Raw genomic sequence first — 25,184 nt, 5'->3', positions numbered from 1 at the left:
CATCAAAAGTCTACAGACGTTTACATTTTCAACTTATCGGATGCTGAATTCACCATCAAATTTGTCGACTATGGTGTCTAATGCTTCATCGTCTTTCAACAGAAAGCGATCTGTACGGCGGTCTTCCAACAAGAAATATACACTTAAAGATTATACAGATTACCTTGCTGAACACCAAATAGGTATGGCTATTAACAAAGTGTTCAGAGTGAGTGTGAAACCTGCCAGTCGTCACAATTTAACTGATTCTTCATCTTCCCGCCAGATGCTCCGTTAAAAGTCATCGCTACTATTTGCGTATGTTACCTGGTGGGCATCCCCTATTTCGACAAATTTTTATTTATCGCGCACCAGGATGCGACAACTGGCCTTTATGGGAAAGGAGGATGGGATTTGATGTTTTTGTTCTTCTATATTAACGTGTTCACCATGCTGCGAGCTGCTACCATGGAATATGTGTTGATTCCCATTGCCGTCGCCGGCGGAGTCGCGAAGAAGAAGAGAACTCGCTTTGCGGAGCAGATGTGGACCGTCATTTACTATTCGGTTAGCTTTTTAGTTGGTGTGGTAAGTGATAATTTACATATAACTAGGAAATATGATCATGTTTTCGTGGTGTTTGCCCACTGGACACATCAACGTTTTGGCACGAACAAAACTGTGCATACGCCTCTGCAACCATTTCGATCCAAGTTTCACCGCTTTCCAACGTCTTATTCCAGCGTTGTACACTGATTTCTGACGACATTGATACAAAATAAGTCAATAGCCCGCCACACCGCTTATATTTATTTATTAGCATGGTTAGTTTTTCACACTGATACTAATTTAGAACAATTTTTTTTTTCCTTCATGGCCTGCTTAGCACCTCGCATATAATTCAACATACTGGTTCAACACATCTGAGTTCTGGAGAGGCTACCCACATATCTATCAGACAAAGCTATTCAAGTACTATTATGTTGTCCAGTTTTCTTATTGGCTACAACAAATCTTTGTTCTGCAAATTGAGGCACCACGCTCCGATTATCGTGAACTTGTACTTCACCATATCACCACATTGCTGCTCATTAGTTTGAGTTATTCCATGAACTACACTCGTATCGGAAATGCTATCTTTGTCTGCATGGATCTTCCAGATGTTTTGTTAGCAGTAAGTATCTTCAAGCTTCTTCGTATTTCAAACCGTTATTCAGAGTACTAAAGCAATACCCCTACTAGCTGGCAAAATCGTTCAATTACCTTAACTATCGGTTTTTGTGCGACTCATTATTCTTCATCATGTTGTGTACATGGGTCTACACTAGAGTGTTCTTGTACGGATGCATCATCTGGTCTACTTACACCGAGCCAGATTTGTATGTCAATTTCAAGTTGGACCCATTGAACGGCAGCTGGTTTCCCTACTTTGCAAAGTACATTATCCTTTTCCTGGAACTGGTCTTGTATGGACTCATGTTGTTCTGGACGGCAATGATGTTCAAGGTGCTGTTTAAAGTGTTGTTTGGCAACGCAGCAAGTGATGAACGCAGTGATGATGAAGATGTCCCGGAAGAGAATGATAGACAGACCACAGCTGGAACGACAAGTGCTGTTCAATCTCATAATGGTGCTCCCACCAAAAGAAAGTAATAATCCAGACGAGCGAACGGGCAAGTCATGCAAGTAAATCTGATGGCAGCTTGTTAATATTCCTCCATTTTTTATCTGGGATGTGAGTGATGTGTTCCTGGTTTTTTTTTTTTACCTTCCCACACCGATTTATACTTGCACCCGCAAGGACTAGCGTGTAATTTTCAATGTGTTCTTTTTTACGTAGAAATCCAGGTAGATAATTCAGCTTAGTTGTAATGGAACCATAATTCCATGTAGTACGCTTGTTACTTAATTATGTGTTCTTTCTGTTTATTGCGTTGCTCACCCACATCTTGCGTTGACATTATCTTTTTCTTTATAATAATAACATAATCATTGTCTTCACTTAGCGTTGGTGGTTTGTAACTAATACCCAATCAAGCAGGATATAACACGAGGCTATGCATACAGATGAATTAAAAAATCCCATTTTGAGATGTTTAATGTCTTTTGGGTTATCGATCTATACATGAAATGGTGAAAGTACGAGCAAAAAAAAAAATTACAATGAGATACAATGAGCAATTAGTTGGTTTGAGTGTCTGGTCTTCAATTCAGATAAATAAACTAAGCTGTATAGCTATTAGACCTCACTACACTATATTGATTTGGGAATAAATGGTATTTTAAATAAATTGCATGAGTGCAACAATGCCACCGCCTAGTGCCAAAGTGGTGAAAGTGATGGGAGCGGTGGAAATAGCGGCATTGACAGATTGTGCGCTAACGCTCTCGGTGGGTAGATTGGTGGTGGCAATACCGATGGAAGAGGAAGAGGAAGCGGAAACGATTGCAACAGAGGTAGAAGGAACGACTGAGGAAGAAGCAGGCACGCTAGAAGTAATAAGGGCACTGGCAGCAGCGTCGACAGAGCTGGTGGTGCTGCTGCTGTCATCGGCGGTGGTAGTGGTGGTAGAATCAGTAGGGTCGGAAGTGGTGGTGGCAGCTGCAGCTTCGGTGGTAGTAGTTTTGGTCTCTTGAGCTGAGGAAGTGCTGCTAGTGGAATCGCTGCTGCTATCGACACCTGGTCCAGAATAGTCGCCAGGGACAACACGAGCGCATCCATCTTGAGAGATACCACGGTTGCAGTTGGTCTCGGTATTACAACATCTGATACAGTAATCATTGCCGGAAGGTTCGACAAGGTTGACGAAATAAGCATATCCAGCACAGGTGGCTCCCTTAGGGGCCATAATATCATACTGACCACCATCATCATTGGCATTAAGACCAGCCTTGGTGGGGTCAATTTGGCCAGTGACTTGAATGTAGTCACTGGTGGTGACGACGTGAGCGGACAAAATGAAACCTGAAGGGAATGTATTGGAATCGGAAACCTTGGGAGTGCTACCTTTGCAGTAGGCGACAGCATCACCTTCGTTATCAGAAATGTTCATGTCACTTGATCCAGGTGGTGGCAAAAAGAAACAGAAGTTTGAAGAGTTGACAATTTCAACCGTCTGACCACCGCCAGCAACGACGGATGATATCTGACTGCCAACAAAGGCAGCGGCTGCAAATAATGTAACAGAGCTGAAGGTGCGCATTCCGTTGAAAAGTGAATGAGTGTAAGAAAGATGTAGAAGAGGGGAAAGACGGAACTTTTCGACTGTAGTGGGAATCGTACCACTTTGTAGTCTGATTTATACGATTGATGGGAATATCGTAAAAATAGGCCCTTTGAGACCCCGAATAATTACCTTCCTAGAAAAAGGTCCGTCAACGGGTTAAAATTCACCAAATGCAGCAAAAAATAGGTCATGAAAGAGGTTGTTCAACTAATTTCGTCCATTGAGATCACAACGTTATCACCATACCTATTTCCATTCTTATTGAACCCTTGGAACTATACGTTGCTGATTAGTTCGACTACATCAGCTTGAAGTGAAGTAATAAAATTCAGCTGGTAACCAAGTCATCATTGTCTAACAGGGGTTCGACTCATTCAATAAAGAAAAGTTCCACTTGTGTGGTAGGTGGCAAAAGTTCACTCTCAGATAAGAAAAAACTTATAGCCGATTTGCTCGCCAAGACATATGTTACAATTTTAAAACATGTAGCCTTCGTTCTAAATTAATACAGCAGAGTGTAACATGCACTTGTGCAATAATTCTTCAGAGTCTATGAGCTTAGAGTTTCGATAATTCATTCGCTAAAGTGATTATTCAAAGCTGAACCTTTGCCCGCCGAGGTCTAAAGTCAGGTTTGACACCAAGATTCCAAAACCACCGCCGAATTTTGTTTATGACGTTTTGTACAAACACCACTTAATGTTGATCGCAGTGACAAGTATGATGGCCACTAAAGACAGGGATCATAACTCATGATATGAATGGAAATAACAGAGTCTGACCTGGTATTACAGGTACAGACTCCTTCAGTAAGTTTCACAAACTGGTCGTATCTTGCCTACTGGAAAAACTGCGATTTAAAAAAAAAATTTTTTTTGTTACTCCCGCATTTTCCACAACAACCACCTACGATTCTGCGAGGAAGTGACATAACAGTGCGTGAAGTGGCTAATCGGGTCTTTTTGAAAAAAAGTTGCTAGTAACTAGTATGAAATAAACAAATGCTTTAATGGTTCTAAGAGTAAGTTGGTGTTTAAAGTGCATATCTGTGCACATGCCTAATTACCATTATAGCAGTAAATCTGGGAAAACTAATACTCAACGTTCGTTACACGATACGATTTTGCGCTAGCTCCATTATGAGCACGTTCGCAGTGGTAGCTTCTAACAATAGCGCTGGTGCTCAGATCATTTTAGAGGCACAAAAAAAAATCCAGAGATGCTCGATATGTTTAAAAATAAATAATCTATATTTTTAGTGAGGTTTAAACTTCTTGCTGTACAATTGAGAAAGAAGGATATGATGATTTCATTGCACATAACAATGAAATGTGATGCAATTGAAAACAAACGATGAAGTGAAGAAGGATTAGACAGTAAGAGTGAGAGGGGATAAAAGACATAATGTGTTTTAAATGACACTAAAAAAAAGAAATTGGAAAAGTCTTATGCGTAATCAGCAGTAGCTTTGGCGGGAGCAGCTTCAGGAACTGCAGGAACACCCTTAATTTCTCTGGGATTGATATCAAGCCATCCCCATTCTTTACCAATGGTCTCGATTGACTTGCCCTTGGTTTCACGAATGAAGAAGATGGTGAAGATACCGTGAACCAAACCAATACCGGCGAAAATCAAGAAGACATAGCCACCCATAGCAGCTTGGAGAGTGGGGTAGATTAAACCAATGACGAAGTTGAAGAACCAGTTACAGGCGAGGGCCAAAGAGGTAGCAGCTCCGACAGCATAGGTAGGATAAGCCTCAGCAGTGTAGATGAAGGGAATAACTCCGAGACCGACAGCGAAACAGCAAACGAAGAGCATGATACAAACAATTTGCAAGGGAGCGACGCTGAATACGACAGAAATGCACATAATGACGCAGAAAATGCACATGCCAAACTCTGAAATAAGAAGAAGGATCTTGCGTCCAAGACGATCGATGACCAAGAGAGAAACCACGGTGAGGACAACGTTCAAGGCACCGACACCAACAGTGACATACTTGGCATTGTCACCAAACGACATTTGGAAAATGGTAGTTGAGTAATACATAATGGCATTGATACCAGACAGTTGAGAACCAGCATGCATGATCATCATGATGATTGTGAGTTTGCAGAAGACTGGAATACGGAGAAGTTCAGGAATAGACAAAGCAAGTTCTGATTCGTACGGAGTTGCCGCGGTCTCAGCTGCAAGAGCAGAATCGGTGTCGGGAGCAGTACCAGTAATAGCCGCTTCCTTTTCAACGATTTTCTTCTTCTGAGCGCTAGAAACCATGTCTTGGAATTCGGCTTCGATGTCACCATGACGAAGTCGCAAGAGCTCAACTTGGGCTTCTTCAATGCGGTTTTGAGAGATCAACCAACGAGGAGATCGAGAACAGAAGGGAAGGCAGACCATTTGTATGATGGCGGGGACTACAGTAATGACAGTGGCAACACGCCAGCCGACAGGAGACAAGAGACCAAGGCCGATGGCTTCAATGACGAGGATACCAATGGTAGTAAACAATTGAAGCATGGTACCAAGGGCGCCACGGTTTTTGGGTGGAGCAATTTCAGCAATGTACATGGAGACAACCACAGTACCAAAACCGGATCCAATACCACAGAAGATACGACCGATAGCGAATTGAGCAGAAGTAGTAGAAGTAGAAAGCAAGGCGGCACCGATGATGAAAGTAACGTTGATCATGATCAAGGCATCACGACGACCGAACCTCTCGGACATGGGCTTAGCGACAGCACTTCCAAGAAGACCACCAATGGCAAACATACCAGTAGCAACACCCCTAGTAACATAAGAAAGCAGTGAGTTAACATAAAGAAAAAAAATTTTTTTGGGTCTCCACACTTTAGCAGCATACATACCAGATCCAATCACTCATAGGAATGCACATAGGAAGAGATGAGTTGGGGTAGTTTTGCACACCAGATTGAGGGCAGTTGCGAACATAATCTCCAGGAATATTGAGCACACTCTGCAAAGTCATAAATAGTATGAGATCAACCGTTGATGGCGATCATGTATAATGGACATATGTGGCACTTACGGTATTGACACCACTGTTGAAGGTGGTAAGCGCGGCAATGGCAGCGCAAATAATGACGAAGGGGCGGACACTTGCCTCTCGTGAGTCACGAATGGGTTTAGAATCCATATTGAGTCTTTTTCAAATCGAGGCAGGAACTGAGCAACGAGGGGAAATTGTAAAAAAGTTGATTGATAAAAAAAACGTTGCTGAGGCAAGGTGATTTATACCTAAATGTTGGCCCAAAAAAATTTTGGTAGGAGTTTCATCAAGTTTTCCGTCGTTTTCCGCCTTTCCCCGCCTTCCCTTTTTCCTCCAATTCAACCGATCGCCCCAGTATTTAGCGCGGCCGGACATAAGTTTAACACCATCTAACTCATAGCTATATGCATCCCACCTATTTTGATATCTCATCATAGATAGATCTTTCGTAAACTGCAAATACTGAGTGAGAAATTTATGAGATATCCAGGGCTAGATGTTTCGGCTGGTGTGGCCTGTCAAAAAGGGTTTTCTAATGAAACCCGGACACCCGCGTTGAGTAGCCCATCTCAGTCTCCTATTGGCTGAATTCCATTTGTAAAGAATTTCTACTGTGCATGATTTACGTCTATGAAATCCCATTATTCATCCCTTTGCCAATAGCGATCCGTATCCGCAGAAAATACTTCATATCATCAACCTTGTCCAATAATATAAATGACAACTGATAACCATGATAGAAAAATGGTTTACGCCATGAGCCTCTCATACCAACAGCGTACACTTTATGCTCTAGGGTGGAAACTAAACTAAAATAAAAGCAAACCTCGAATTCTTTAGAAGGTTTCTACAAGAAAAACCCTCTGTCTTGCCACTCTTGCATGCGGAACGATTGACTCTGCGAAGAATTCGGTGGTTCGGGGAAGCAAGTTGAAACATTTTCAAATAAGGAAATCAATTTTCACAATTCATACAATCAATAGCAGCTTTGCTGAGGTGAGGTTGAGGTAGGATAGCGAAAGATTCTGGTTATTGCTTAAAGGAAAGATGTCTATGGCAGGTCTAACATTGTTGAACGAATCAATATGTTGGCAGGGATTGCACATATTTGAAAGTATTGAAAATGCGGGATTTCCTATTTTTTCTAAGACAAAGGGCCCCACAGCCCTAGTATAATGTCGCTTTGTCACGCCACTCACGAGCACTTCCTTAAAATATATACATCTTTTTAACCGCCACCGACCTTTCAAATCGAGCATTGCTTGCAAGTCACTTTTGAAGCACTTCGGTTTTGTGCCTAATGAAGAAGCATGTACATGGCCCATGAATATTTTGACATTCAAATCTCGGCAATAAAATCCACCTAATGCTCAACTTTCTCAACGAACTGTTGTGCCCAGATTCATTTTTGTATGTTTCTTTTACGGGCATTACATTGCTTCGTCATTGGATTTCTTTAAGCAGTGTGTGGTGCGTACCTGTGCTACGGTGACCTATCGATTCCTGCTGTGGGCAAACGCAGGCTGGTTTTGAAATTCGTGTCAGCCGACCAAAATGACGTCCCTTATGAGGGACGCCTCATTGAAAAGTCGAGTGTGCGGTGAAAATCTTCCCTGACATAACTCTTTACTTCCACCATGGTCAAAACCACTTTTATCGCCGCCGCAGTTGCACTCCTTTCAACCTATGTTGCTGCAGTGCCTGTCATGGACTACAGCTATGATACCGGCCGTTTGGCTCCCCTGTACATTGCAGACGATGCCGAAGCCCTGGCTGATTCTTACATTGTTGTTCTCAAGAATCACGTCAACTCGGAGAATGCCATGCAGCACTGCCACTGGGTTCGTGCTTTGCACAACGAAAACTCCATTATGGCTGAACTCTTGGACACCAATGCCGCTCACGGAATCAAGCATGCTTTTGATCTTCCGAAGCTCAAGGGATATTCAGGAAAGTTCTCAAAGGAAACTCTTGACAAAATCAGACAATCTGAAGACGTAAGTAACCATTTTCAGTATGGGATATCGTTCGCTCGTGCCGACGCCGATGCGGCCCGCGTGTGGAAATTGTTTCTGCATGGTCTATGCCGCAGCCTCGCCGTGCTTGGCAAAAATGATTAAATTTCCCCTATGCCAAGATGCAATCTCCGACGTTTCATCATGTTGTACTAATATTTGGAATATTTATCTCCTAGGTTGCTTATATTGAGCGCGACACTGTAGTCTATGCCAGTGAGTTGGAGCGTAATGCTCCCTGGGGTTTGGCTCGTATCTCTCACCGCGAACCCCTCAACCTTCGTACCTTTAGCAAGTACAACTATGAAGCCGAGGGTGGCGAAGGTGTCAAGGTCTATGTCATCGATACTGGTATCAATGTCAAGCACGTTGACTTCGATGGTCGTGCTGAATGGGGTGCCACTATTCCTGACGGTGATCCCGATGAAGATGGTAACGGTCACGGCTCTCACTGCGCTGGTACTATCGCCGGAAAGCGGTATGGTGTTGCCAAGAAGGCAAAGCCCGTCGCCGTCAAGGTTTTGCGCTCCAACGGTTCTGGAAGCATGTCTGACGTCGTAAAGGGTGTCGAATGGGCCACTGAACAGCACCTTATCGATCAAGATGAAGCTGAGAAGGCTAAGAAGAAGTACAAGGGTGCCGTTGCCAACATGAGTCTTGGTGGTGGTAAATCAAGAGCATTGGATGACGCTGTCGATGGTGTACGTATCTGTGTTAATTCCTCTTCTATATCATGGTCGTATAACTCACTTTTGTTTTCTTATCTTTTTCATTTTAGGCTGTTGAGGAAGGTGTCGTCTTTGCTGTCGCCGCTGGTAATGATAACCGTGATGCTTGCAACTACTCTCCAGCTGCCAGTCCTCTCGCTATCACAGTTGGTGCTTCAACCATTACTGACGAACGTGCCTATTTCTCCAACTTTGGCAAGTGCGTTGATGTCTTCGCTCCTGGTCTTGATATCACCAGTATCTGGATTGGATCCGACCATGCCACCAATAAGATTTCTGGTACTTCCATGGCATCGTACGTATATTTAAATTCAATTTGACTGGCCCAAATTGAAACTTGTTTCTAATGTTATATCCCGATGTGTTTAGACCCCACGTTGCTGGTCTTGCAGCTTACTTCCTTAGCTTGGCTGAGGAGAAGGTCACCCCCAAGCAAATCAAGGACCAGATCTTGGAATTGGCTACCAAGAATGCTTTGGCCACTCTCCCTAAGGACACTGTCAATTTGTTGATCTTCAACAACTTCACCAGCACCGGTCTCTATTAAATTTGTATATCGGCAGCCTACATACTTGTAAACTTTGACCCTTTCTCTGATCTACATCGACGACTTGGCTAATGGCTTTTTCAATGGTGGATATGTAAACTCGGTTTTGATTTTTTAATTTTCTGATGTTCGACCTTTTTCCGGATATATATGTGTTTGTTTTTTCATTACAATTCGTGTTGTACTCGCATTGCAAGTCTTCTCATTGATATGCGCTTGATTACTCTGATTATATGCTACAATTAGTGTGTCGACTTCAGTCGCCATATAATTAAATACATTCCTTCAGTGATGATTTTTTCTTCGTATATTCGACTGCAGCCTGCATCATAAATTGTGTGAGTGAGATAAAGCGTACCAAAAATTAATTGTTGCATCTGGGCATAAAAAAAATTAGCTTTCGTTGCCTCTCCCCGCTATTGTGCTGCGGCAAATGTCCAAGGTATTCGTTGTCGGAATCAGGTACCGTATCCTACTATTATATGACTACGATTTATGTTGAATTGCACTTCAACAAGCTAACAACAAAACTTTACCGGAATCTCCTCAAAGTGGTCCGTCCTGCTCGGGAAAAACTGTAAGTGACATGTCCATGCTCATGAGGCTATCGCAAAATGGTGAACTCACAATGATTTACCAGACCCTGGCTCGTATATTAAGAAAAGTCTTTTCAAACTCGGTTGTCATTCATCAAGATGATTTTTATAAGGTATTCAGGCTCTTTTGTGGTTGCAATGATCTAAAATGGTCACGTCGACACCTTTTCTGACTGTATTCATGCGGTAGCCTGACACAGAGATACCAACTGATCCAGACACTGGTTTAGACAATTGGGATTGTCCGGAATCTTTTGATGCCGTCAAAATGCACCAAAGCTTGCAATATGCACGCGAACACAATGGGGAGCTGAGCAATGATCACCCTAGAGGTGAAGACAGTAATACCCATGATGGGTCCATGACAGTGTCTGACGACTTCTTGAATCACCTCAAAGAAATGATACCCAAAGACGTTGATTCAAAGTTTCGTTTGGTCCTAGCGGATGGTATATTACTCTATTGGGATCCATTGATCTATGAGCAATTTGATTGCAGCTTCTTTATTTATGCTGGGAAAGACACCCTGAAGCAGAGGAGGGAGTCCAGACAAGGATATGTAACTCAAGAAGGTAGGAATGAGAAGTTGCTGTGTGATGTCATGCATTAGTATCTGATATATTCTTCGAAGGTTATTGGGTTGATCCGCCTGGATATTTCGATCAATTGGTTTGGCCACAATACGAGAAGTGGAATTCCCATCTCTTCCCGAATGCAAACCAAAACGAAGTGAAGCAAAATAACATTCATGACCTATCAATAATGAATTCAGATACAGAAAATATAGAGGAAATAGCAACAAACGCTATGAAGGATTTGATCAGCCATCTGCAGGCCACAAAATAAATATTTTGCATTGAGTGCTTATCATTTCGTAGCCTGACCTTATATATAAGAGGCTACAGGTAACAAAATGGTCATTTTATCCTATCTGTCTACCGTGTACATTAGAGACAGGGAACTACAAGTTACATGGAATAATGGAAAGGCAAGGCACAGTCTTTCGGATCATCTCAGACCGGAGCTGAAAAGCAGTCAAGTAAAATAGACCACCTCCCTCATTGAACTCCATTTATTCGTCGTCATGGGGAAAACCACTAAGCCCGCAAGGCCCAAAGGCAAAGCCCAGCCAGCAAGTAGCAGGTAAGTTTTGCATGCAAGAATTGGAACAGCAATCCATACACTTTACCCATTCACTCTCTGATGTCACCTTCAGCCGAGCTGCAGATCTTGCAGGTGCTGGAAACGGCGCAGTCGATCTTCAGAATCTCGGAGGCTTCGCTCGATTCGTAACACCTGCTCATGGTTCGTTTGCTCCAACCTCGCCAATGGCAAAAAGCGGTAGTTCAGAAGGCGAAATAGCGACTAGCCATGACCTAAGCCCAGAGCTAGTCGTGGTTATCAAGAAACTGTCGAAACGTGATTCGATCACAAAAGTACGAGCATTGGAAGAATTTGAATCATATCTGAAGAACAACGAATCTTCAGTCATTAGCATTTTAGACGTTTGGGTGCGTTTAACTTTTTGCTCGTGAAAACTTCGTGCCAATTTCAGTCACTCAACCCATTGTTGTTTGCCTCCCGCAGGATCGCCTATTCGGGAAACTAGCTATAGACGTTGACAGACGTGTGCGATTGGCCACTCAATCTGTTCATCAGTTTATTGTATCTGTTGCAAAAAGAAAAATTGCTCCCCATCTTAAGAGCATGATTGGCCCATGGCTGATTTGCTTTTTCGATCCAAGCAAAGACGTAGCTCGAATCGCCACCACTTCATTCTCAGTAAGTCGTCATCATCGATATCTTTCCTATTCTACCAATTGATTTATTAAACCGAAAACCTTTAGTCTGCATTTCCTTTGGATAAGAAGAAGGAAGTTCTTGTTTTCTGTCAGAAATCAATTATTGAGTATACTTCGGAGATGATATTGGAGAAAACCCCAGATACTCTCAGTAAGTTGGTGTAAATGGTGAACATACTGGTGGTTCAGGATCGGTGCAGCGCTAATAACATGTTTGAAATTAGGTGATCCTCGTGACGTGACAAAGGAGGAGATGGATGCGAAGTTTGCGAGAGTCATCATCGAATCCTTCCATGTCCTGGCGTACCTTATAAGTGAGTACCTTGGTCTGGATGACTAGTTAGAGAGACCCTATGTATTGACACATTTGGATCATAGACGAGATTTCTGTGGATGACAGGACGAAAGTGAAGCAGGACTATGATAATCTGGTGGACAGTGAAAAATTCTGGAAATACGCCACTGATGAAAACCCTTACATTCGAAAGGCCGTCTACAACTTCTTAAAAGTGATTTTGTCGAAATGGCCAGGTATAGTCACAGCGAGATTAAGATTGGTAGACCGTAAACGTATACTAATAATGAATGATTAGATATGGTCGAACCTAGGCTACCCCTCATTCGTAAACATTTCTTAAGCAAAGCATTTGCAGAATCAAACCCAACTACTCACCCAGAACTATGGGACTCACTACTTGTGTTATCAAATGGTGTGTAGTAACAATCCTGTGAGAAGTGTTTGTCAAACATCTTAGCAGTTATTAATCCAGCTTTGATAGAGTTTCCTCAAGCGTGGGTAAGCAGTGAAAAGAAACCGCCCTTTCCGAAGCTTCTCAATGCCCTTCGTAATGGTTTGAATGGATCTCCTGCCATTGCCTATCCAAGTATGCTTGCCCTTCTTGCAAATCTTCCAAACGAGGTAAATTTTATAGAGGCTTGAAAGCTCAACGTATACGACATGACAGTCAGCTGATATGCGCTATTGAAGATCATTAAGGGCTATCAGGTTTACGTCGATATTTTTACGTCCTTTTGGACTGGCGGACAGAGTGAGCACATTGACAGAAATAATGCCTCAATATTCATCAATGCCTTTGTGGAATGCGCAATTTATATGGCAGCTACTGCTAGGTAGGTTGCTTACATACATCATTATGTCATATAATTTACAATCAGCTAATCTGAATACATATATACTTGCAGTAAGAGAATTGAGTCGGATGAAGAGGCTGAGCAAGTCCGCTCTTACTTGATTCATGATCAGTTTGGCAAAGTCATCAAATTGTATTTTGCAACTACCGGCACGGACCGTATTGCTCAAAAGCTCGATCCTTCATCAATCAGCGTTGTCATAAGTAAACACTTGATTTCATTGAGTTCTATTCAATCTCTAAAGGGTGAGTTTTGCGTATCACTGCAAGTCCCTTGTACGTTTGTTAACCATATTGTCATCTACAGCCGAGTTTGAATTGCTGTGGTCCGAGGTTGAATCATTTGCTGTATCAAGTATAGACGATACAAACGGTGGCGATGCACATTTGGTCTTGCCTGAGCGAACAAGTGAATTGCTCTCATCCATGCAGACCGTATATACCGATGATGCAACGAAATCTTCCATTTCTTCTTCGGTTGAGGATTTGGCAGCCACAATATTTGCTACTGCAGTTCAAAAGTCCTTGGATGCTGAAGGTAAATGCGCCACTTGACTAGCTTTCGTACTAAAAGCATAATAATAACAATTGAAAAAAAAAAACAGAGACAAGCACATCGCAGTTGTATCTGGCTGTCAAATTACTTTCATCATTCAAATCTTTGCTGTTCAAGAATCCAAGTCAAACTAAGGTAGGTATAGATCCATGTTCAAAATTTGAGTTGCTATTTTTTCCTAAAGCCTTCATCGTAGGCTGTGTTCGAAAACGTACAGACATTGGCAAAAGGCATGAAGCAACAAAAGCTAGAAAGGATACCTACCTTGACTACGTTCGTTATTCAATTCATGGCCCATTGCAACGATAACACTGTTACCCAAAGCATTTGGAACATAATTGTGGAGGACATTGACTTCAGCTCTGGCGATATTATCAGTGACAGTCTTCAGCTTATCATACTGGGAGCGATCTGTGAAAAGGTATGCACAACATACAAACTTTGCTACCTATAATTATATAACCTCACAATATTTGTCTAGGCATCACTTGATTCCATGAGCGACATAGTACGCCAATCTCCATTAGATAAGCAAGTTCACCTTTTGGTGCAGCAAAAACTATGTCAGAACGGGACTACTTCAAGAAGTATGGATCCCAAGCTATTGCAGTCTACTGTTATCAATGCAGTTTTGGCCTACAACCGTAAGAATTTGAACTACAGCAATCGCAGTATGGAGATTACAAGCTAATAATGAAAATTTCAGTTGCTTTGACCCCCAATGGTTGGCGATCAATAATGATAGAATTAGCGAACTCAATGATTGCAGGATTGCAGAGTATTTCATCAAATGATTTAGAGGCTACTGGAGCTATGGACAACCTTCTTACGGTCATGTCGATCACCACTTCCATCCTTGCCGACGAAGAATCCGTCAAGCGGTTAGTTGAGGATAGCACGACAGCAAAGATAATTGTTTCAGTGTTTGAAACCAACTTTGTCAACGTTGACGCTGGCGATGATAAAAACAAGCAGCAACTTTACACGAACGCAGACGCGGCTTGGCAACGTTTACTACATACCATCAAAGATAACATCGAGTTACAGAAAGCTATTGCTGAGCGACTGAGTGATCACATACGCAGTGAACTTATGGATACGAGCAACATTTCAAGGTGAGTGTAAATATACCAATGCTCATGTTGAACTTTACGATTTAAACTTACCAATTTTCAACTTCTAGTCCCACTGAATTTGTGAAGCGTGCCAATATGATCCTGGCGGGAATAACAGCCAAGCAATCTCAACTTCAGGAAACCACCATTGACCGCCTTTTGCTGCCAGCTACAGACTGGCAAACCTTAGGCCAGACTTTTATGCACCAATTGCCAATGGGCATAGTCGCATTTGCGATCACTGATCCTATCGCTGGAGCTATACATCAAGCACCTTTGGATGAGGACGAAATGACACCCGTCGATTACGATATCTATGGCTTGAGCTCCTACGGAAGATGCATTCTATATGCTCACTATCTTGCCCGACAATTGGGTATCCAGCTCTTTGTTGGAGACAATGGTAACGCAAAACGTGCTAGCGTTCTTCTTGAACTCGTCGCTGCCGGTCAGGTTTGCCATAAATACCTGGAAGCTCATCTTCCATTTGGAATATGGGATGGATCGAAATACGAGTCTGCTAACGAAATAGCCTTTCGAGAGGCTGTTGAGATCGGCCAAAGCATGTTGAAAGAATTGTTGAAAAATTCACCTCAACTATCTTTAACTTTGGAGCCATCTACTCAATGGCTTACTTCAACCGATGGCGTCAGCACGCCAGATACTCAGCATTGCAGCATGGTTGATCAGCTAGTCCAAGCATCACTTGCTCAAGCTGCACAGAACAGTGATAACCTATACTATGCAGAGGTCTTGAAACTCGTATGTCGGTATGCCTTAGTAGGAACATCGGACGATAAATTCGCTGAGGCATGGATCAACCTGGTACTCAGTAGTGAAAAAGATGGTGAGTCTAATGAAGCCGATACAGCTTGTTTACAAATATGGATACTGATTCCATCCGTTTTCATTAGCTGTGTTTTATCCTGCATTCATCGTTGACCTACTGAGGGTGCATTTCCCTTCTTCACAAGCTGTCATCCGATTCCAGAACAGGCTGGCTAGCCAGGTATCCAGCTTGAATATGACTAATCTTTTTGATGAGAACGACAGTACCGGTGAGTGAAATCTGATATGCCAACTTGTACAAGCATTATTAACTTATACTCCTCTGCGTGACCGCGAAACTGTAGCATGGAAAACAATTGTGCTCCTCAATCAATGTATATCCAACAAACTTCCACTTACAATGCTGCCTCCAAGATTAGTATTCTTGATGCAGTCATTGCGTAAATGGTTTGAATCGGATGAATCATCAGAGGCTTCTTCATACCGAAATGCTCGAGTTCGTAGCCAATATCTAAAGTTGTTTTCTCACATGGCTCCAGCCTTATTGGATGTCCCTGGCAGTCACTGGGATTATATTCTGTCGGCTATACAAGAATGCTTAATGGTAAGCTATCATACTGTCAGATATGAGAGCTTCGCTGATGCTAATTGACTGTAATTTTATAACAAGTTGGCCGATATAACTTCACCAGCGGACACAGTTTTGGTCTATGAGGCATTGTCGTTATTTGCCACGCTGAAAAATCTTGCTGATGAGAACGAAGACCTCCTTTCAGCATTTAGCGATTACAGCGGAGCTATTCAGGAGACCATTTTCGATATATTGATTGCAGAGCAAAGTAAGTATAACCTCCATGCTTGGCATGACTTATGTTTCTCTATTCACGTCATCATATAGCAACCGAGCCAACATCACCACGACTTGCTCTTCATGAGCTTCTCGCCCAATTACTGGAGGATGTTCCTGACAAGATGGTCAAGCAAAAGAGTGTGGAAGATAATCTCTTATCTATTATCAACGCACCCAGTGAATCCTTTCAAAAAGCTAGTTATAAGTTGCTGAGCACGAATATAGTAGAGCAGGCGCAAGGTCTGTCAGCTAGCCTGGAGTTTTCTCATAGTGAAGGTAATATTGCTGTTGCTATTACTCACATGTTGCTTTCCCGAAGCCTTGCTAAATACAGTCGTCTTTAGAAAACCCATCTCTAGCAAATTTCAATCATCGATTGCTTGATCAAGTACTGAACCCTCCTAGCTTGTCAGGGTGGATGGATGGACAATTTACTGACAAGGTAAAGAAAGCTTCATATTGTATGCCACACCATGCTGTTATCACGTTGTTCTCATAGCAAAAATGTATACTAGACGCTACATGACATCTTCGGTTATCTACTGGCATGGATGCTCCTATATGATCACTTTGAAGATATTGTAAGTACACCGAGCCCTGTACTATCGTAAATCTTGTCTAACACAAGTCATATTGGTTGGCCTCTAGACTTTCAAGCTCAAGTCCAATTATGTGCAGCAGTTGAACGAAAATTCGGCAACAGACAGCTTGATGAATTTCATCTTCAAGATACTGGGAGTAGGCTTTGATCATACTGTCGAACCCTTTGACCTATCAAAGTGGGAAGTGAACACATTTGATATCCTTGGTAAGGGATTCATGATTGAAAATGCGATATCTGAAGAACTTGACTAAAAGGAGTATCTTGCAGGATTTGATTTATCTTTCGATTTCAGCTTGCAATTGCTGGCCTCGCATATTTACTTCAGATCGTTGCAAAAGACGCCATCGCTTGTCCGGTAAGTTTTTGCTTATAAATGTATAACATAGCATACCACGCTAATTTAGCATTGACTGCAATAGACAATGGTGGGCCGAAATCAAGAGCCGTCAGTTGAGCCTTGCAGTTGAAAGGTAATGGACACATTTTGTATCAAAAAATCAAAAGCCCACCATGCTAAATTCTAGTATCTCCTTCACTGTAGCTATACTTCCAAGTACTTTAGCTCTCTCATCATCAACAGCGAGATAGAATCTGTTGTGCAAGCGGATGCAAAGTCACTTTTTGCTGAAGATGAAAATTTCACAGTGAAGGCGTTGAAGGCAGTCAATGAAATCATTGCTGTCTATAGAGTTGACGACCAGAACATTGAAATGGCTATTAGGCTACCACCCATGTTCCCCCTTCGAAAAGTAGATGTTAATGGTGTTCAAAAAGTCGGCGTGGACGAAAAGCGATGGAGAGCTTGGTTACTTGCTGTATCAGCAATTATTGTCTCACAGGTACAGTGAGAGAGATGCAAATGAACAAAGCTTGTTCTTAGTACTAATTACTCTCGATACGCACAGAATGGCAACTTGGTAGATGCTCTTACATTGTTCAAACGCAATGTAAGTATGCACTTCGAAGGTATCGAGGACTGTACCATCTGTTACTCCATCGTGAGTGTGACCGATAGATCGCTACCAAGCAAACAGTGCAGAACCTGTAAAAACAAATATCACGCCAGCTGCTTGTACAAGGTAATTCCGGAAATCAACCATATCAATGTCAATTGAGAATATACTTTTTACTAACATCAATGAACGAACTACAGTGGTTTAGCAGCTCCAACTCATCCAGTTGCCCTCTCTGTAGAACGCTGTTTTAATATCCAGCAAAAATATGTATCCCTAGCGCTAACTATTGTCAAACCTAGCAATCTAAATATAAATTGTTTGGTGATTTTGGTGGCGACTTACAACTGAAACTAGTGATATAATGTGCTGTAGAAATCTCCAATTTACTTTAGCTTTCTGATACAAAACAAAATTCAAAGAACCCCCTTTGAGTTCTGTTGTGTCCCCGCTCACGTTTAGCCTCTAATCCCCTGAACGATCCCTGTCCATCAGTTCTCTCCCTACTGATTGATGAATTACTCAAGTATTCTGCATTCTTTGTCCTCAGCTCTTTCATTATTCATTTTCTCTGGCCACTTGCCTTTACGACCCATTACAATCATTTATAGATCTGACGTCTTTCCGAATATTGTCTATTTTAAATCATTCTTGACACTCCATCTTCCAATATATATATTCGAATCCCTGTCACGCAGATCAACCCAACCTTTTTTCGACTACTATGGCAAAGTTTTCTCTATCGAGCACGTCACCGTACAAGTGGTTGGCACTATATTTTGTGCTCAACTTATTTCTTACGCTCTACAATAAAGTTATACTGATGGACTTTCGATATCCATGGACCTTAACTGCAGTTCACACCTTCTGTTCTGCAATTGGAGCTACTACATTATGGTTAAGAGGATCATTTACGCCAACTAAACTTTCATTTCAAGAAAATGTGGTAATGCTTGCTATTTCCGTTTTATACACCATCAACATCGCCATCAGTAACGTATCTCTGTAAGTATACTTCTGTCGTATTCACTACTCTCCCTTTCATTCTTCAATCGTTACTGAATAATGATTTATTTGGCAACTTAATACTAACATAACAATACGGGGAATCTCATAATCAACAGTAACATGGTCAGCGTTCCGGTATGTAAAAACATCGACCTAACAACATTGACTGCAAATGAATTTAACACAAAAGACAATATGACAGTTTCATCAAGTTGTCAGAGCTATGACCCCGATATTTACAGTGATGATATCCATTTTATTTTTGCGGACAACCTACTCTAAAGCAAAGTATTTGGCTTTGCTACCGGTACGTTATCAAAGGATCATCTTAGGAGTATAAAGCAAACAATTCATCTGATCCTAACTTCATCGCAAATTAGGTTATCTTTGGGGTTGGATTTGCAACATTTGGCGAGTACGATTTTACTTTGCTAGGATTCTTGCTGACCGTTCTGGGAACTGGGCTAGCAGCATTGAAGACAGTGGTTACCAATCGCGTGCAAGTCGGACGCCTCAAGTTACATCCACTGGATCTTTTACTTCGTATGAGCCCTATCGCCTTTGTCCAAACAGTCATTTACTCATACTTTACTGGTGAACTGCACGAAGTTCGACAGTTCGTCACCACTAATATGCATGCTGGCGTGTATGTGGCACTGCTGTTCAACGGTATTGTTGCATTTTCTTTGAATGTGGTTAGCTTCACTGCAAACAAGCAGGCTGGTCCAGTGACAATGACAGTAGCAGGTAAGGGCCAATTACAAAAAATATGTGCTAAAACCCTAGAAGCCCTTTCTCACAAATCAATGCTTTGAAGGCAATGTGAAGCAGGTGCTTTCGATTGTGCTTGCTATCTTTATTTTCAAGCTACGCATAAACCCTACCAACGCGTTCGGCATCCTGCTTACCCTCTTTGGAGGTGCATATTATGCACTAGTGGATGCAAAGGAAAACAGGAAACCATTGTTACCGAGTTTTGAAAAGCCAAAATCGCTTACTGAGGAATCCATGATTGATCTCATTATCTCGGAGAATAGCTCTTCGAGCAATTTGTACGAAAACCTCACAGAAACACGGCAATATCGAATGATACAATAGCTTTTCCAATTGAATGTAGTTTGCATATCTTGCATCGAGTCCAACATAGCATCCCACTTTCCCAATATAAATATACAAAATCAATGCTTAACCACGTTGTAGTTGGCGGTCCATCAATGAATCAACAATTGGAACAAAATCAAAAAAAAACTTTCATTGAACATTGCGATTATCTAAGCTTTGTTAACAATGCATTCTTTGAAGGACATATTTGATTACAATGATTTTCTCTAGTGCTGCTTATTTCTGACCCTACAAATGATTGAATTGAAGTTAGTAACTGTGTCGATTCGAGACGAGCTGAATGAAAGTAGAAAAAAAATCTTACTCTGGCCATCTTGATAGCACCCCAGAGGGAGCCAACGACACCAGTTCCCAAAACGAGGAAGGTGGAGTAGACAATGAACTTGTCTCTAGGACCACGAAGGTAGAGCAAGGTGTTGGATGGGGCCTATTTGATACCAGAACAATTTAGCATAAATGTCGGTATGTAATTGAGAGCTCACGAATATTGTTTTCAAGACGACAAGCGTTCTACTGGAAAAAAATTTCATACCTGGAAGAAACGCTGGCTGGCGATAACGTTGTTGGGTCTGTTAACCAAGGACATGTTGTAATCGGTGATATCTCGTTGTGGTAGGCAGATTGTTGTGGGCTCACAAGGTGAAATAACTATTTGATTGATGACGTAGGTACTACGTCACGTTTTCGATGTGTAAACATTCAAAATGATGATTTCGTACCAAACTCCCTGGGATTTTTTTTTTTTTGGCCACACGTGTAAACCTACGCTACACAGTGACGAGCCTTTCTATTTCACTGGTAAGCACGATTGAACACGTATGAAAGATGCTATCAGGCATTATAGAAGTTCTTTAACTTGTTTTGATAGAAATTGAACTCCTAGCGGTTTGCCTTTTTATTGGGCCAAACAGCATAAAAGGGCATAAGTACGATTTGTATAGGGCGGAACTTGATTTCCCTTTCTCTTTGTCACCAAGACCCACTCCTTTTCAGCTGTCACTTTTGCCGCCGAGCTTCCGACACTCGTACATCCATCTTGGGGAGCATTTGCAAAGTTATAGGCTGTGCAAAAGTCTTCTCCTATTAGTCCTCCACCCCTGTAAAAGCCTGCTGGTCTTGATAGCATCACCCGCCCCTTTTACACAACTGATCTTACCTCGACAACACTTCGACACCCATCACCCCACTGCATCACAGCTTTACTCCGAAAGCCCCTATATTCCTCAACACACCTACATTGTTTGCAAAACTGGGAATAACGAAATCAGTATCGAGTAGAAAGCATTTCCAACGCATTGCACAATTTAAGTACACTTTATACTACGGCATCCTCGACTGCTAGTCGAGCCTAATTCGTCATTACGCCAGCAATGAGCTCAGATTATACGAGTAAGCTACGGTCAGCTTCTCGGAAAACGACTGTTCACACTCGGTCAATACCAAAATCAAAGGAACACACTTCCAACGCCTCTAAGCGTCATAGTGATGACGACGTTCCTACCATACCATCAACGCCGTCAAGACATTCGTCCGACGATTCATCGAGAATAATATCCATCGACTCCGTCTTTCCTTCTACGCCACCTAGCCGTGTTCGACGAGAGATATACGGTGACAGGTATAGTGCCGGACATTCTTATAGTCCTTACCATCATAGCTAGCTATGACTCACTCTCCTGCGTTAAATAGATTCATACCGGTTCGCGATAGGAATCTCGCAACGGAATTCAGCTTAATAGGCGACCAGCGGACACCTTCAAAAGGAAAAAGAAGCAGCAATGGTATCGACACATCACCTCAAAGTGGTAAGGTTATTGATAAGTGGGGATATTTGTTGTCGGAGCGAATTCTAACGCCATAATTCGTCTTAGAAATTGCCAATCGTAAATACGAAGCTATGCTACGAACAGAATTACTAGGCGAGGATTTTTCTTTGGACGATTTGCAGACCTTTTCCGAGGATTCCCCACGTACCCCACGAAAACTGTTTACTTATGGACATAGCCGATCCAGAAATGCAGAAGAGATACCCGTACAGGTGGACTCACCGTACAAAGCGAAATATTCCACCAGTCCTATTGGAGCTGTTGGGCAACGAATCTTGCAAAGTCCTCAAAAGTTACCACGACAGATAAGCAGAACGCCTGTGAAAGTCCTTGATGCACCGGAACTACAAGTGAGTTGCTCAGTGCGAGCGCTGTATCATTTATTAAGCACCGCTAACTCAGTCTTTGCTTTGCAGGATGACTTTTACCTTAACCTGGTGGATTGGGGCTCAACAGACGTACTTGCTGTCGGTTTAGGGATGTGCGTATACCTTTGGAATGCTACGACAAGCAAAGTTACCAAACTATGTGACCTTGGACCTGGTGATTCAGTCACATCCGTCAATTGGACTCAGCGCGGATCGCATGTTGCTGTTGGTACCAACAATGGTAGCGTATTAATATGGGACGCCGAAAAGTGTCGAAAATTGCGGACAATGAATGGCCATACTTCTCGAGTTGGTAAGTTGTTATCATTTACGCGTAATAAACCGCGACAAAGCGCGTACTTACACTCGATTTATGTTTTCTTATAGGTTCGCTTGCCTGGAATAACCAAGTGCTTACTTCAGGTGGCCGTGATCGCGTTATATTTCACCGAGATGTTCGAGTTCCAGCTCAGTACTTTCGAAAATTGGATGCACATACCCAAGAAGTTTGTGGCCTAAAATGGAACCCAGACGAAAATATGTTAGCTTCCGGGGGAAACGACAATATGCTCATGGTTTGGGATCATTATGAGAATCGAATTTTACACAAGTTTACCGACCATACTGCAGCTGTTAAAGCAATCGCCTGGAACCCTTCGGCACGTGGTGTTCTTGTTAGCGGTGGCGGTACGGCTGACAAGACCATAAAATTTTGGAACACTATGACTGGAAGTCTTTTGCATTCATACGACACTGGCTCTCAAGTTTGCAATATTTTGTGGTCCAAGACGTCTAACGAATTGGTTTCAACTCATGGTTATGCTCCAAATGGAGGTACGGGCTCGAATCAAGTGATCGTATGGAAATACGACAATATGCAACGAATAGCAACCTTGACGGGACATTCTTATCGCGTACTATACCTTTCAATGAGCCCTGACGGTAAAACTATCGTTACCGGCGCAGGAGATGAAACCCTTCGATTCTGGGACGTATTCCAAAGCAATCAAAGCAGCCGCCGCTCAAGCAGGCCAGGCATTGCAAGGAATAGTGTACGATAAATTCACATGATATGCTAATATCATGGCTGCTTCATGTGTCTTCCCGTTATCATTCTGCATGGAACCTCTGTTTTTCCGTCTTTAGCTTTTGTCATTAGCACTTTGTTGTTTCTCATTCCCTTCAAATCCCACTCATTCAACCATCCATTCATTTTTCTTCTTACTTTACATTCTTGTAAATTTACATATTTTTTTTTCCTTGGTCTTATGGTGCCTGTCAGTTTCCTTTCACGTAACCATTGGATATAATACCTTTGTACAGTACAGCGGTTGCTCGCAATTGCTCCTTTTTCTTTGTTTTCCCTCCAAATTTTTTTTTTCCATTGTGTGAGTTTCACTTCCCTTTTCAGCTTGTTCACTTACCAATATCAAACAACATTTTCTTGTATAAAGGGCCGCCTGCCGGGCTGGTGTGCAGTGGACATTACTTCACATGCCGTAACGGGCAGCGGCTCACGTCACTGTTGGATGGCACTCATAAATTCCATCACAAGGGTAAGCCTCTTAAAACCAATATTTGTTTGATTCTTGGCTTGTTGAATAACCTTTGCTTGCGAAGCCACCGAATGAAACAAAATTCCTGGTATTTTTGGCATAAACTAACCGTTATTTTAAAAAAAAATCTATTGTTGAGATTGGACGAATATGGAAAGGCACAGTTGCCCACGTCGGAGCTTGGCTTGGCGAAAATAAACCTGAGCCTCCCATTTAAATAGGCGAGTGGCAACACCCTTTCGCCTTTCAATATCTCTTCTTTTACAAATGTCACACACTCCCGGTCAAGAGACGCACGATTATGATGCTTATGCTGGTCAATATCCTCCACCTAATACTCAGTACCCAGCTACGAGCAACATAGAAGCTCCTACAACACAGTACTATCCAGTTTACCCTCCTGATCAAGGTCAACCGCAAGCATATCCCGCATACCCTCCTCACGAACACACTGCAACCCCACAAAATTACGCTGATTACCAGGATCAGTTCTACCCTCAAAATTACTCGAACAACACTTCCTGGCCTGCCGGCCCACACTCTACTCCACAGCCACAGGTTTACCATACACCGCCGCCCCCACCTCAGGGGCCCACGCCCAATAATCAGTCTTACCCTAATATTCATAGTGGCTATGACGACCCACACTCCGTTCCACTAGGTGGTTACCGAGAACCAGATCATGAAGCTTATAACGGGAGACAAGATCCTGAATCTACTGCTTTACTATCTGCTGCCAATAACCGACGACCCAGCGCCAAACCCGAGCCTATGCAAGAAGAAGTGGAGTACGAGGATGTAGACGTAGAATTACAAGAACCCACTCACTTGGTAGCGCCAGTGTCGTACAATCGCCCGGATAGAGATGGCTTCTTACCCGGTGAGCGACGACGAGGAGCAAAACCTACCTCCCAAGGTGCAAATGACCCAGCTACTTATTTACCGAAGCCTTACACCGAACCCAGCAAAGGATTGTGCTATGGTATGACTTGCTGCAGGATGTTCTGCTTATTGATATCAGTCGCATTCGTTGCTGGAGGTGTGGCATTAATGATTTATTCTAAAGTCGCCAAAGGCAATTGCGACCAAGCACTCAGCGGTGTCAAGCAAGCTGCTCAGCCGTTATGTGATACCGTTCTGTATGATGCGCTATTCTATGGTGGTATCGCCGTCACCGTCTTGGCCGGCATCGGAGCACTATGGCAATTGATGATGTGTTTGTGTGCTCGATCACGTTAAATGGTCGACAATGATTTTTTTTCTTTTGCATATACCATTATATAGCCCATCGTCATTACGATTAAATTGTAAATATTAGTTTGCTCGCTAGTCATAGATCAATCAAACATCCTTTGAAACATCACATCCCTTTCCCC

At 42.4% G+C, this 25,184-nt stretch overlaps 12 protein-coding genes across 12 annotated transcripts; 9 read left to right on the top strand and 3 right to left on the bottom strand.

Moving 5' to 3' along the window:
* Position 1: 1 nt before the first annotated feature.
* K450DRAFT_229908 (uncharacterized protein) lies at positions 2-2,022 on the top strand. The gene is made up of 4 exons (XM_051587164.1): positions 2-182; positions 266-567; positions 866-1,153; positions 1,222-2,022. Exons 1-4 carry the CDS (start codon positions 41-43, stop codon positions 1,630-1,632), a joined length of 1,143 nt encoding a protein of 380 aa, XP_051446925.1. The 5' UTR covers positions 2-40; the 3' UTR covers positions 1,633-2,022.
* Position 2,023: 1 nt separating this feature from the next.
* K450DRAFT_229905 (uncharacterized protein) lies at positions 2,024-3,257 on the bottom strand. Its single transcript, XM_051587163.1, has one exon. The coding sequence runs from the start codon at positions 3,180-3,182 to the stop codon at positions 2,262-2,264; it is 921 nt and encodes a 306-aa protein (XP_051446924.1). The 5' UTR covers positions 3,183-3,257; the 3' UTR covers positions 2,024-2,261.
* Positions 3,258-4,404: 1,147 nt separating this feature from the next.
* Positions 4,405-6,435, bottom strand: K450DRAFT_229899 (uncharacterized protein). The gene is made up of 3 exons (XM_051587162.1): positions 6,262-6,435; positions 6,080-6,189; positions 4,405-6,000 (listed from the first exon to the last, which is right to left on the bottom strand). Exons 1-3 carry the CDS (start codon positions 6,367-6,369, stop codon positions 4,653-4,655), a joined length of 1,566 nt encoding a protein of 521 aa, XP_051446923.1. The 5' UTR covers positions 6,370-6,435; the 3' UTR covers positions 4,405-4,652.
* Positions 6,436-7,617: 1,182 nt separating this feature from the next.
* K450DRAFT_229888 (uncharacterized protein) lies at positions 7,618-9,838 on the top strand. Its single transcript, XM_051587161.1, has 4 exons — positions 7,618-8,219; positions 8,417-8,938; positions 9,016-9,260; positions 9,335-9,838. The coding sequence occupies exons 1-4, from the start codon at positions 7,860-7,862 to the stop codon at positions 9,510-9,512; spliced, it is 1,305 nt and encodes a 434-aa protein (XP_051446922.1). The 5' UTR covers positions 7,618-7,859; the 3' UTR covers positions 9,513-9,838.
* A 61-nt stretch (positions 9,839-9,899) lies between these two features.
* Positions 9,900-11,038, top strand: K450DRAFT_229886 (uncharacterized protein). The gene is made up of 5 exons (XM_051587160.1): positions 9,900-9,974; positions 10,065-10,089; positions 10,153-10,221; positions 10,299-10,680; positions 10,740-11,038. Exons 1-5 carry the CDS (start codon positions 9,946-9,948, stop codon positions 10,952-10,954), a joined length of 720 nt encoding a protein of 239 aa, XP_051446921.1. The 5' UTR covers positions 9,900-9,945; the 3' UTR covers positions 10,955-11,038.
* Position 11,039: 1 nt separating this feature from the next.
* K450DRAFT_229884 (uncharacterized protein) lies at positions 11,040-12,256 on the top strand. The gene is made up of 5 exons (XM_051587159.1): positions 11,040-11,251; positions 11,325-11,619; positions 11,696-11,890; positions 11,956-12,061; positions 12,135-12,256. Exons 1-5 carry the CDS (start codon positions 11,193-11,195, stop codon positions 12,248-12,250), a joined length of 771 nt encoding a protein of 256 aa, XP_051446920.1. The 5' UTR covers positions 11,040-11,192; the 3' UTR covers positions 12,251-12,256.
* A 5,229-nt stretch (positions 12,257-17,485) lies between these two features.
* On the top strand, positions 17,486-18,182 carry K450DRAFT_265060 (uncharacterized protein; the record flags this gene model as incomplete). The annotated part of the gene is made up of 4 exons (XM_051592784.1): positions 17,486-17,528; positions 17,606-17,814; positions 17,881-18,054; positions 18,129-18,182. The coding sequence occupies 4 exons, from the start codon at positions 17,486-17,488 to the stop codon at positions 18,180-18,182; spliced, it is 480 nt and encodes a 159-aa protein (XP_051446919.1).
* A 148-nt stretch (positions 18,183-18,330) lies between these two features.
* Positions 18,331-20,186, top strand: K450DRAFT_229874 (uncharacterized protein). Its single transcript, XM_051587158.1, has 5 exons — positions 18,331-18,933; positions 19,053-19,071; positions 19,139-19,243; positions 19,317-19,683; positions 19,754-20,186. The coding sequence occupies exons 1-5, from the start codon at positions 18,653-18,655 to the stop codon at positions 20,032-20,034; spliced, it is 1,053 nt and encodes a 350-aa protein (XP_051446918.1). The 5' UTR covers positions 18,331-18,652; the 3' UTR covers positions 20,035-20,186.
* On the bottom strand, positions 20,178-20,805 carry K450DRAFT_229871 (uncharacterized protein). The gene is made up of 3 exons (XM_051587157.1): positions 20,591-20,805; positions 20,363-20,485; positions 20,178-20,286 (listed from the first exon to the last, which is right to left on the bottom strand). Exons 1-3 carry the CDS (start codon positions 20,642-20,644, stop codon positions 20,275-20,277), a joined length of 189 nt encoding a protein of 62 aa, XP_051446917.1. The 5' UTR covers positions 20,645-20,805; the 3' UTR covers positions 20,178-20,274.
* A 501-nt stretch (positions 20,806-21,306) lies between these two features.
* Positions 21,307-23,662, top strand: K450DRAFT_229866 (uncharacterized protein). Its single transcript, XM_051587156.1, has 5 exons — positions 21,307-21,676; positions 21,748-21,863; positions 21,930-22,234; positions 22,301-22,565; positions 22,640-23,662. Exons 1-5 carry the CDS (start codon positions 21,429-21,431, stop codon positions 23,311-23,313), a joined length of 1,608 nt encoding a protein of 535 aa, XP_051446916.1. The 5' UTR covers positions 21,307-21,428; the 3' UTR covers positions 23,314-23,662.
* Positions 23,059-23,818, top strand: K450DRAFT_229865 (uncharacterized protein). The gene has a single exon (XM_051587155.1). It carries the CDS (start codon positions 23,347-23,349, stop codon positions 23,560-23,562), a length of 216 nt encoding a protein of 71 aa, XP_051446915.1. The 5' UTR covers positions 23,059-23,346; the 3' UTR covers positions 23,563-23,818.
* On the top strand, positions 23,819-25,184 carry K450DRAFT_229862 (uncharacterized protein). Its single transcript, XM_051587154.1, has one exon. It carries the CDS (start codon positions 24,076-24,078, stop codon positions 25,045-25,047), a length of 972 nt encoding a protein of 323 aa, XP_051446914.1. The 5' UTR covers positions 23,819-24,075; the 3' UTR covers positions 25,048-25,184.

This window comes from Umbelopsis ramanniana, assembly GCF_025399195.1.
Source record: "Umbelopsis ramanniana AG unplaced genomic scaffold K450scaffold_12, whole genome shotgun sequence".
In the NCBI taxonomy this organism is placed as follows: Eukaryota; Fungi; Mucoromycota; class Umbelopsidomycetes; order Umbelopsidales; family Umbelopsidaceae; genus Umbelopsis; species Umbelopsis ramanniana.
The sequence above is the reverse complement of the archived record's forward strand: the minus strand, read 5'-3'. Positions and strand labels throughout refer to the sequence as shown.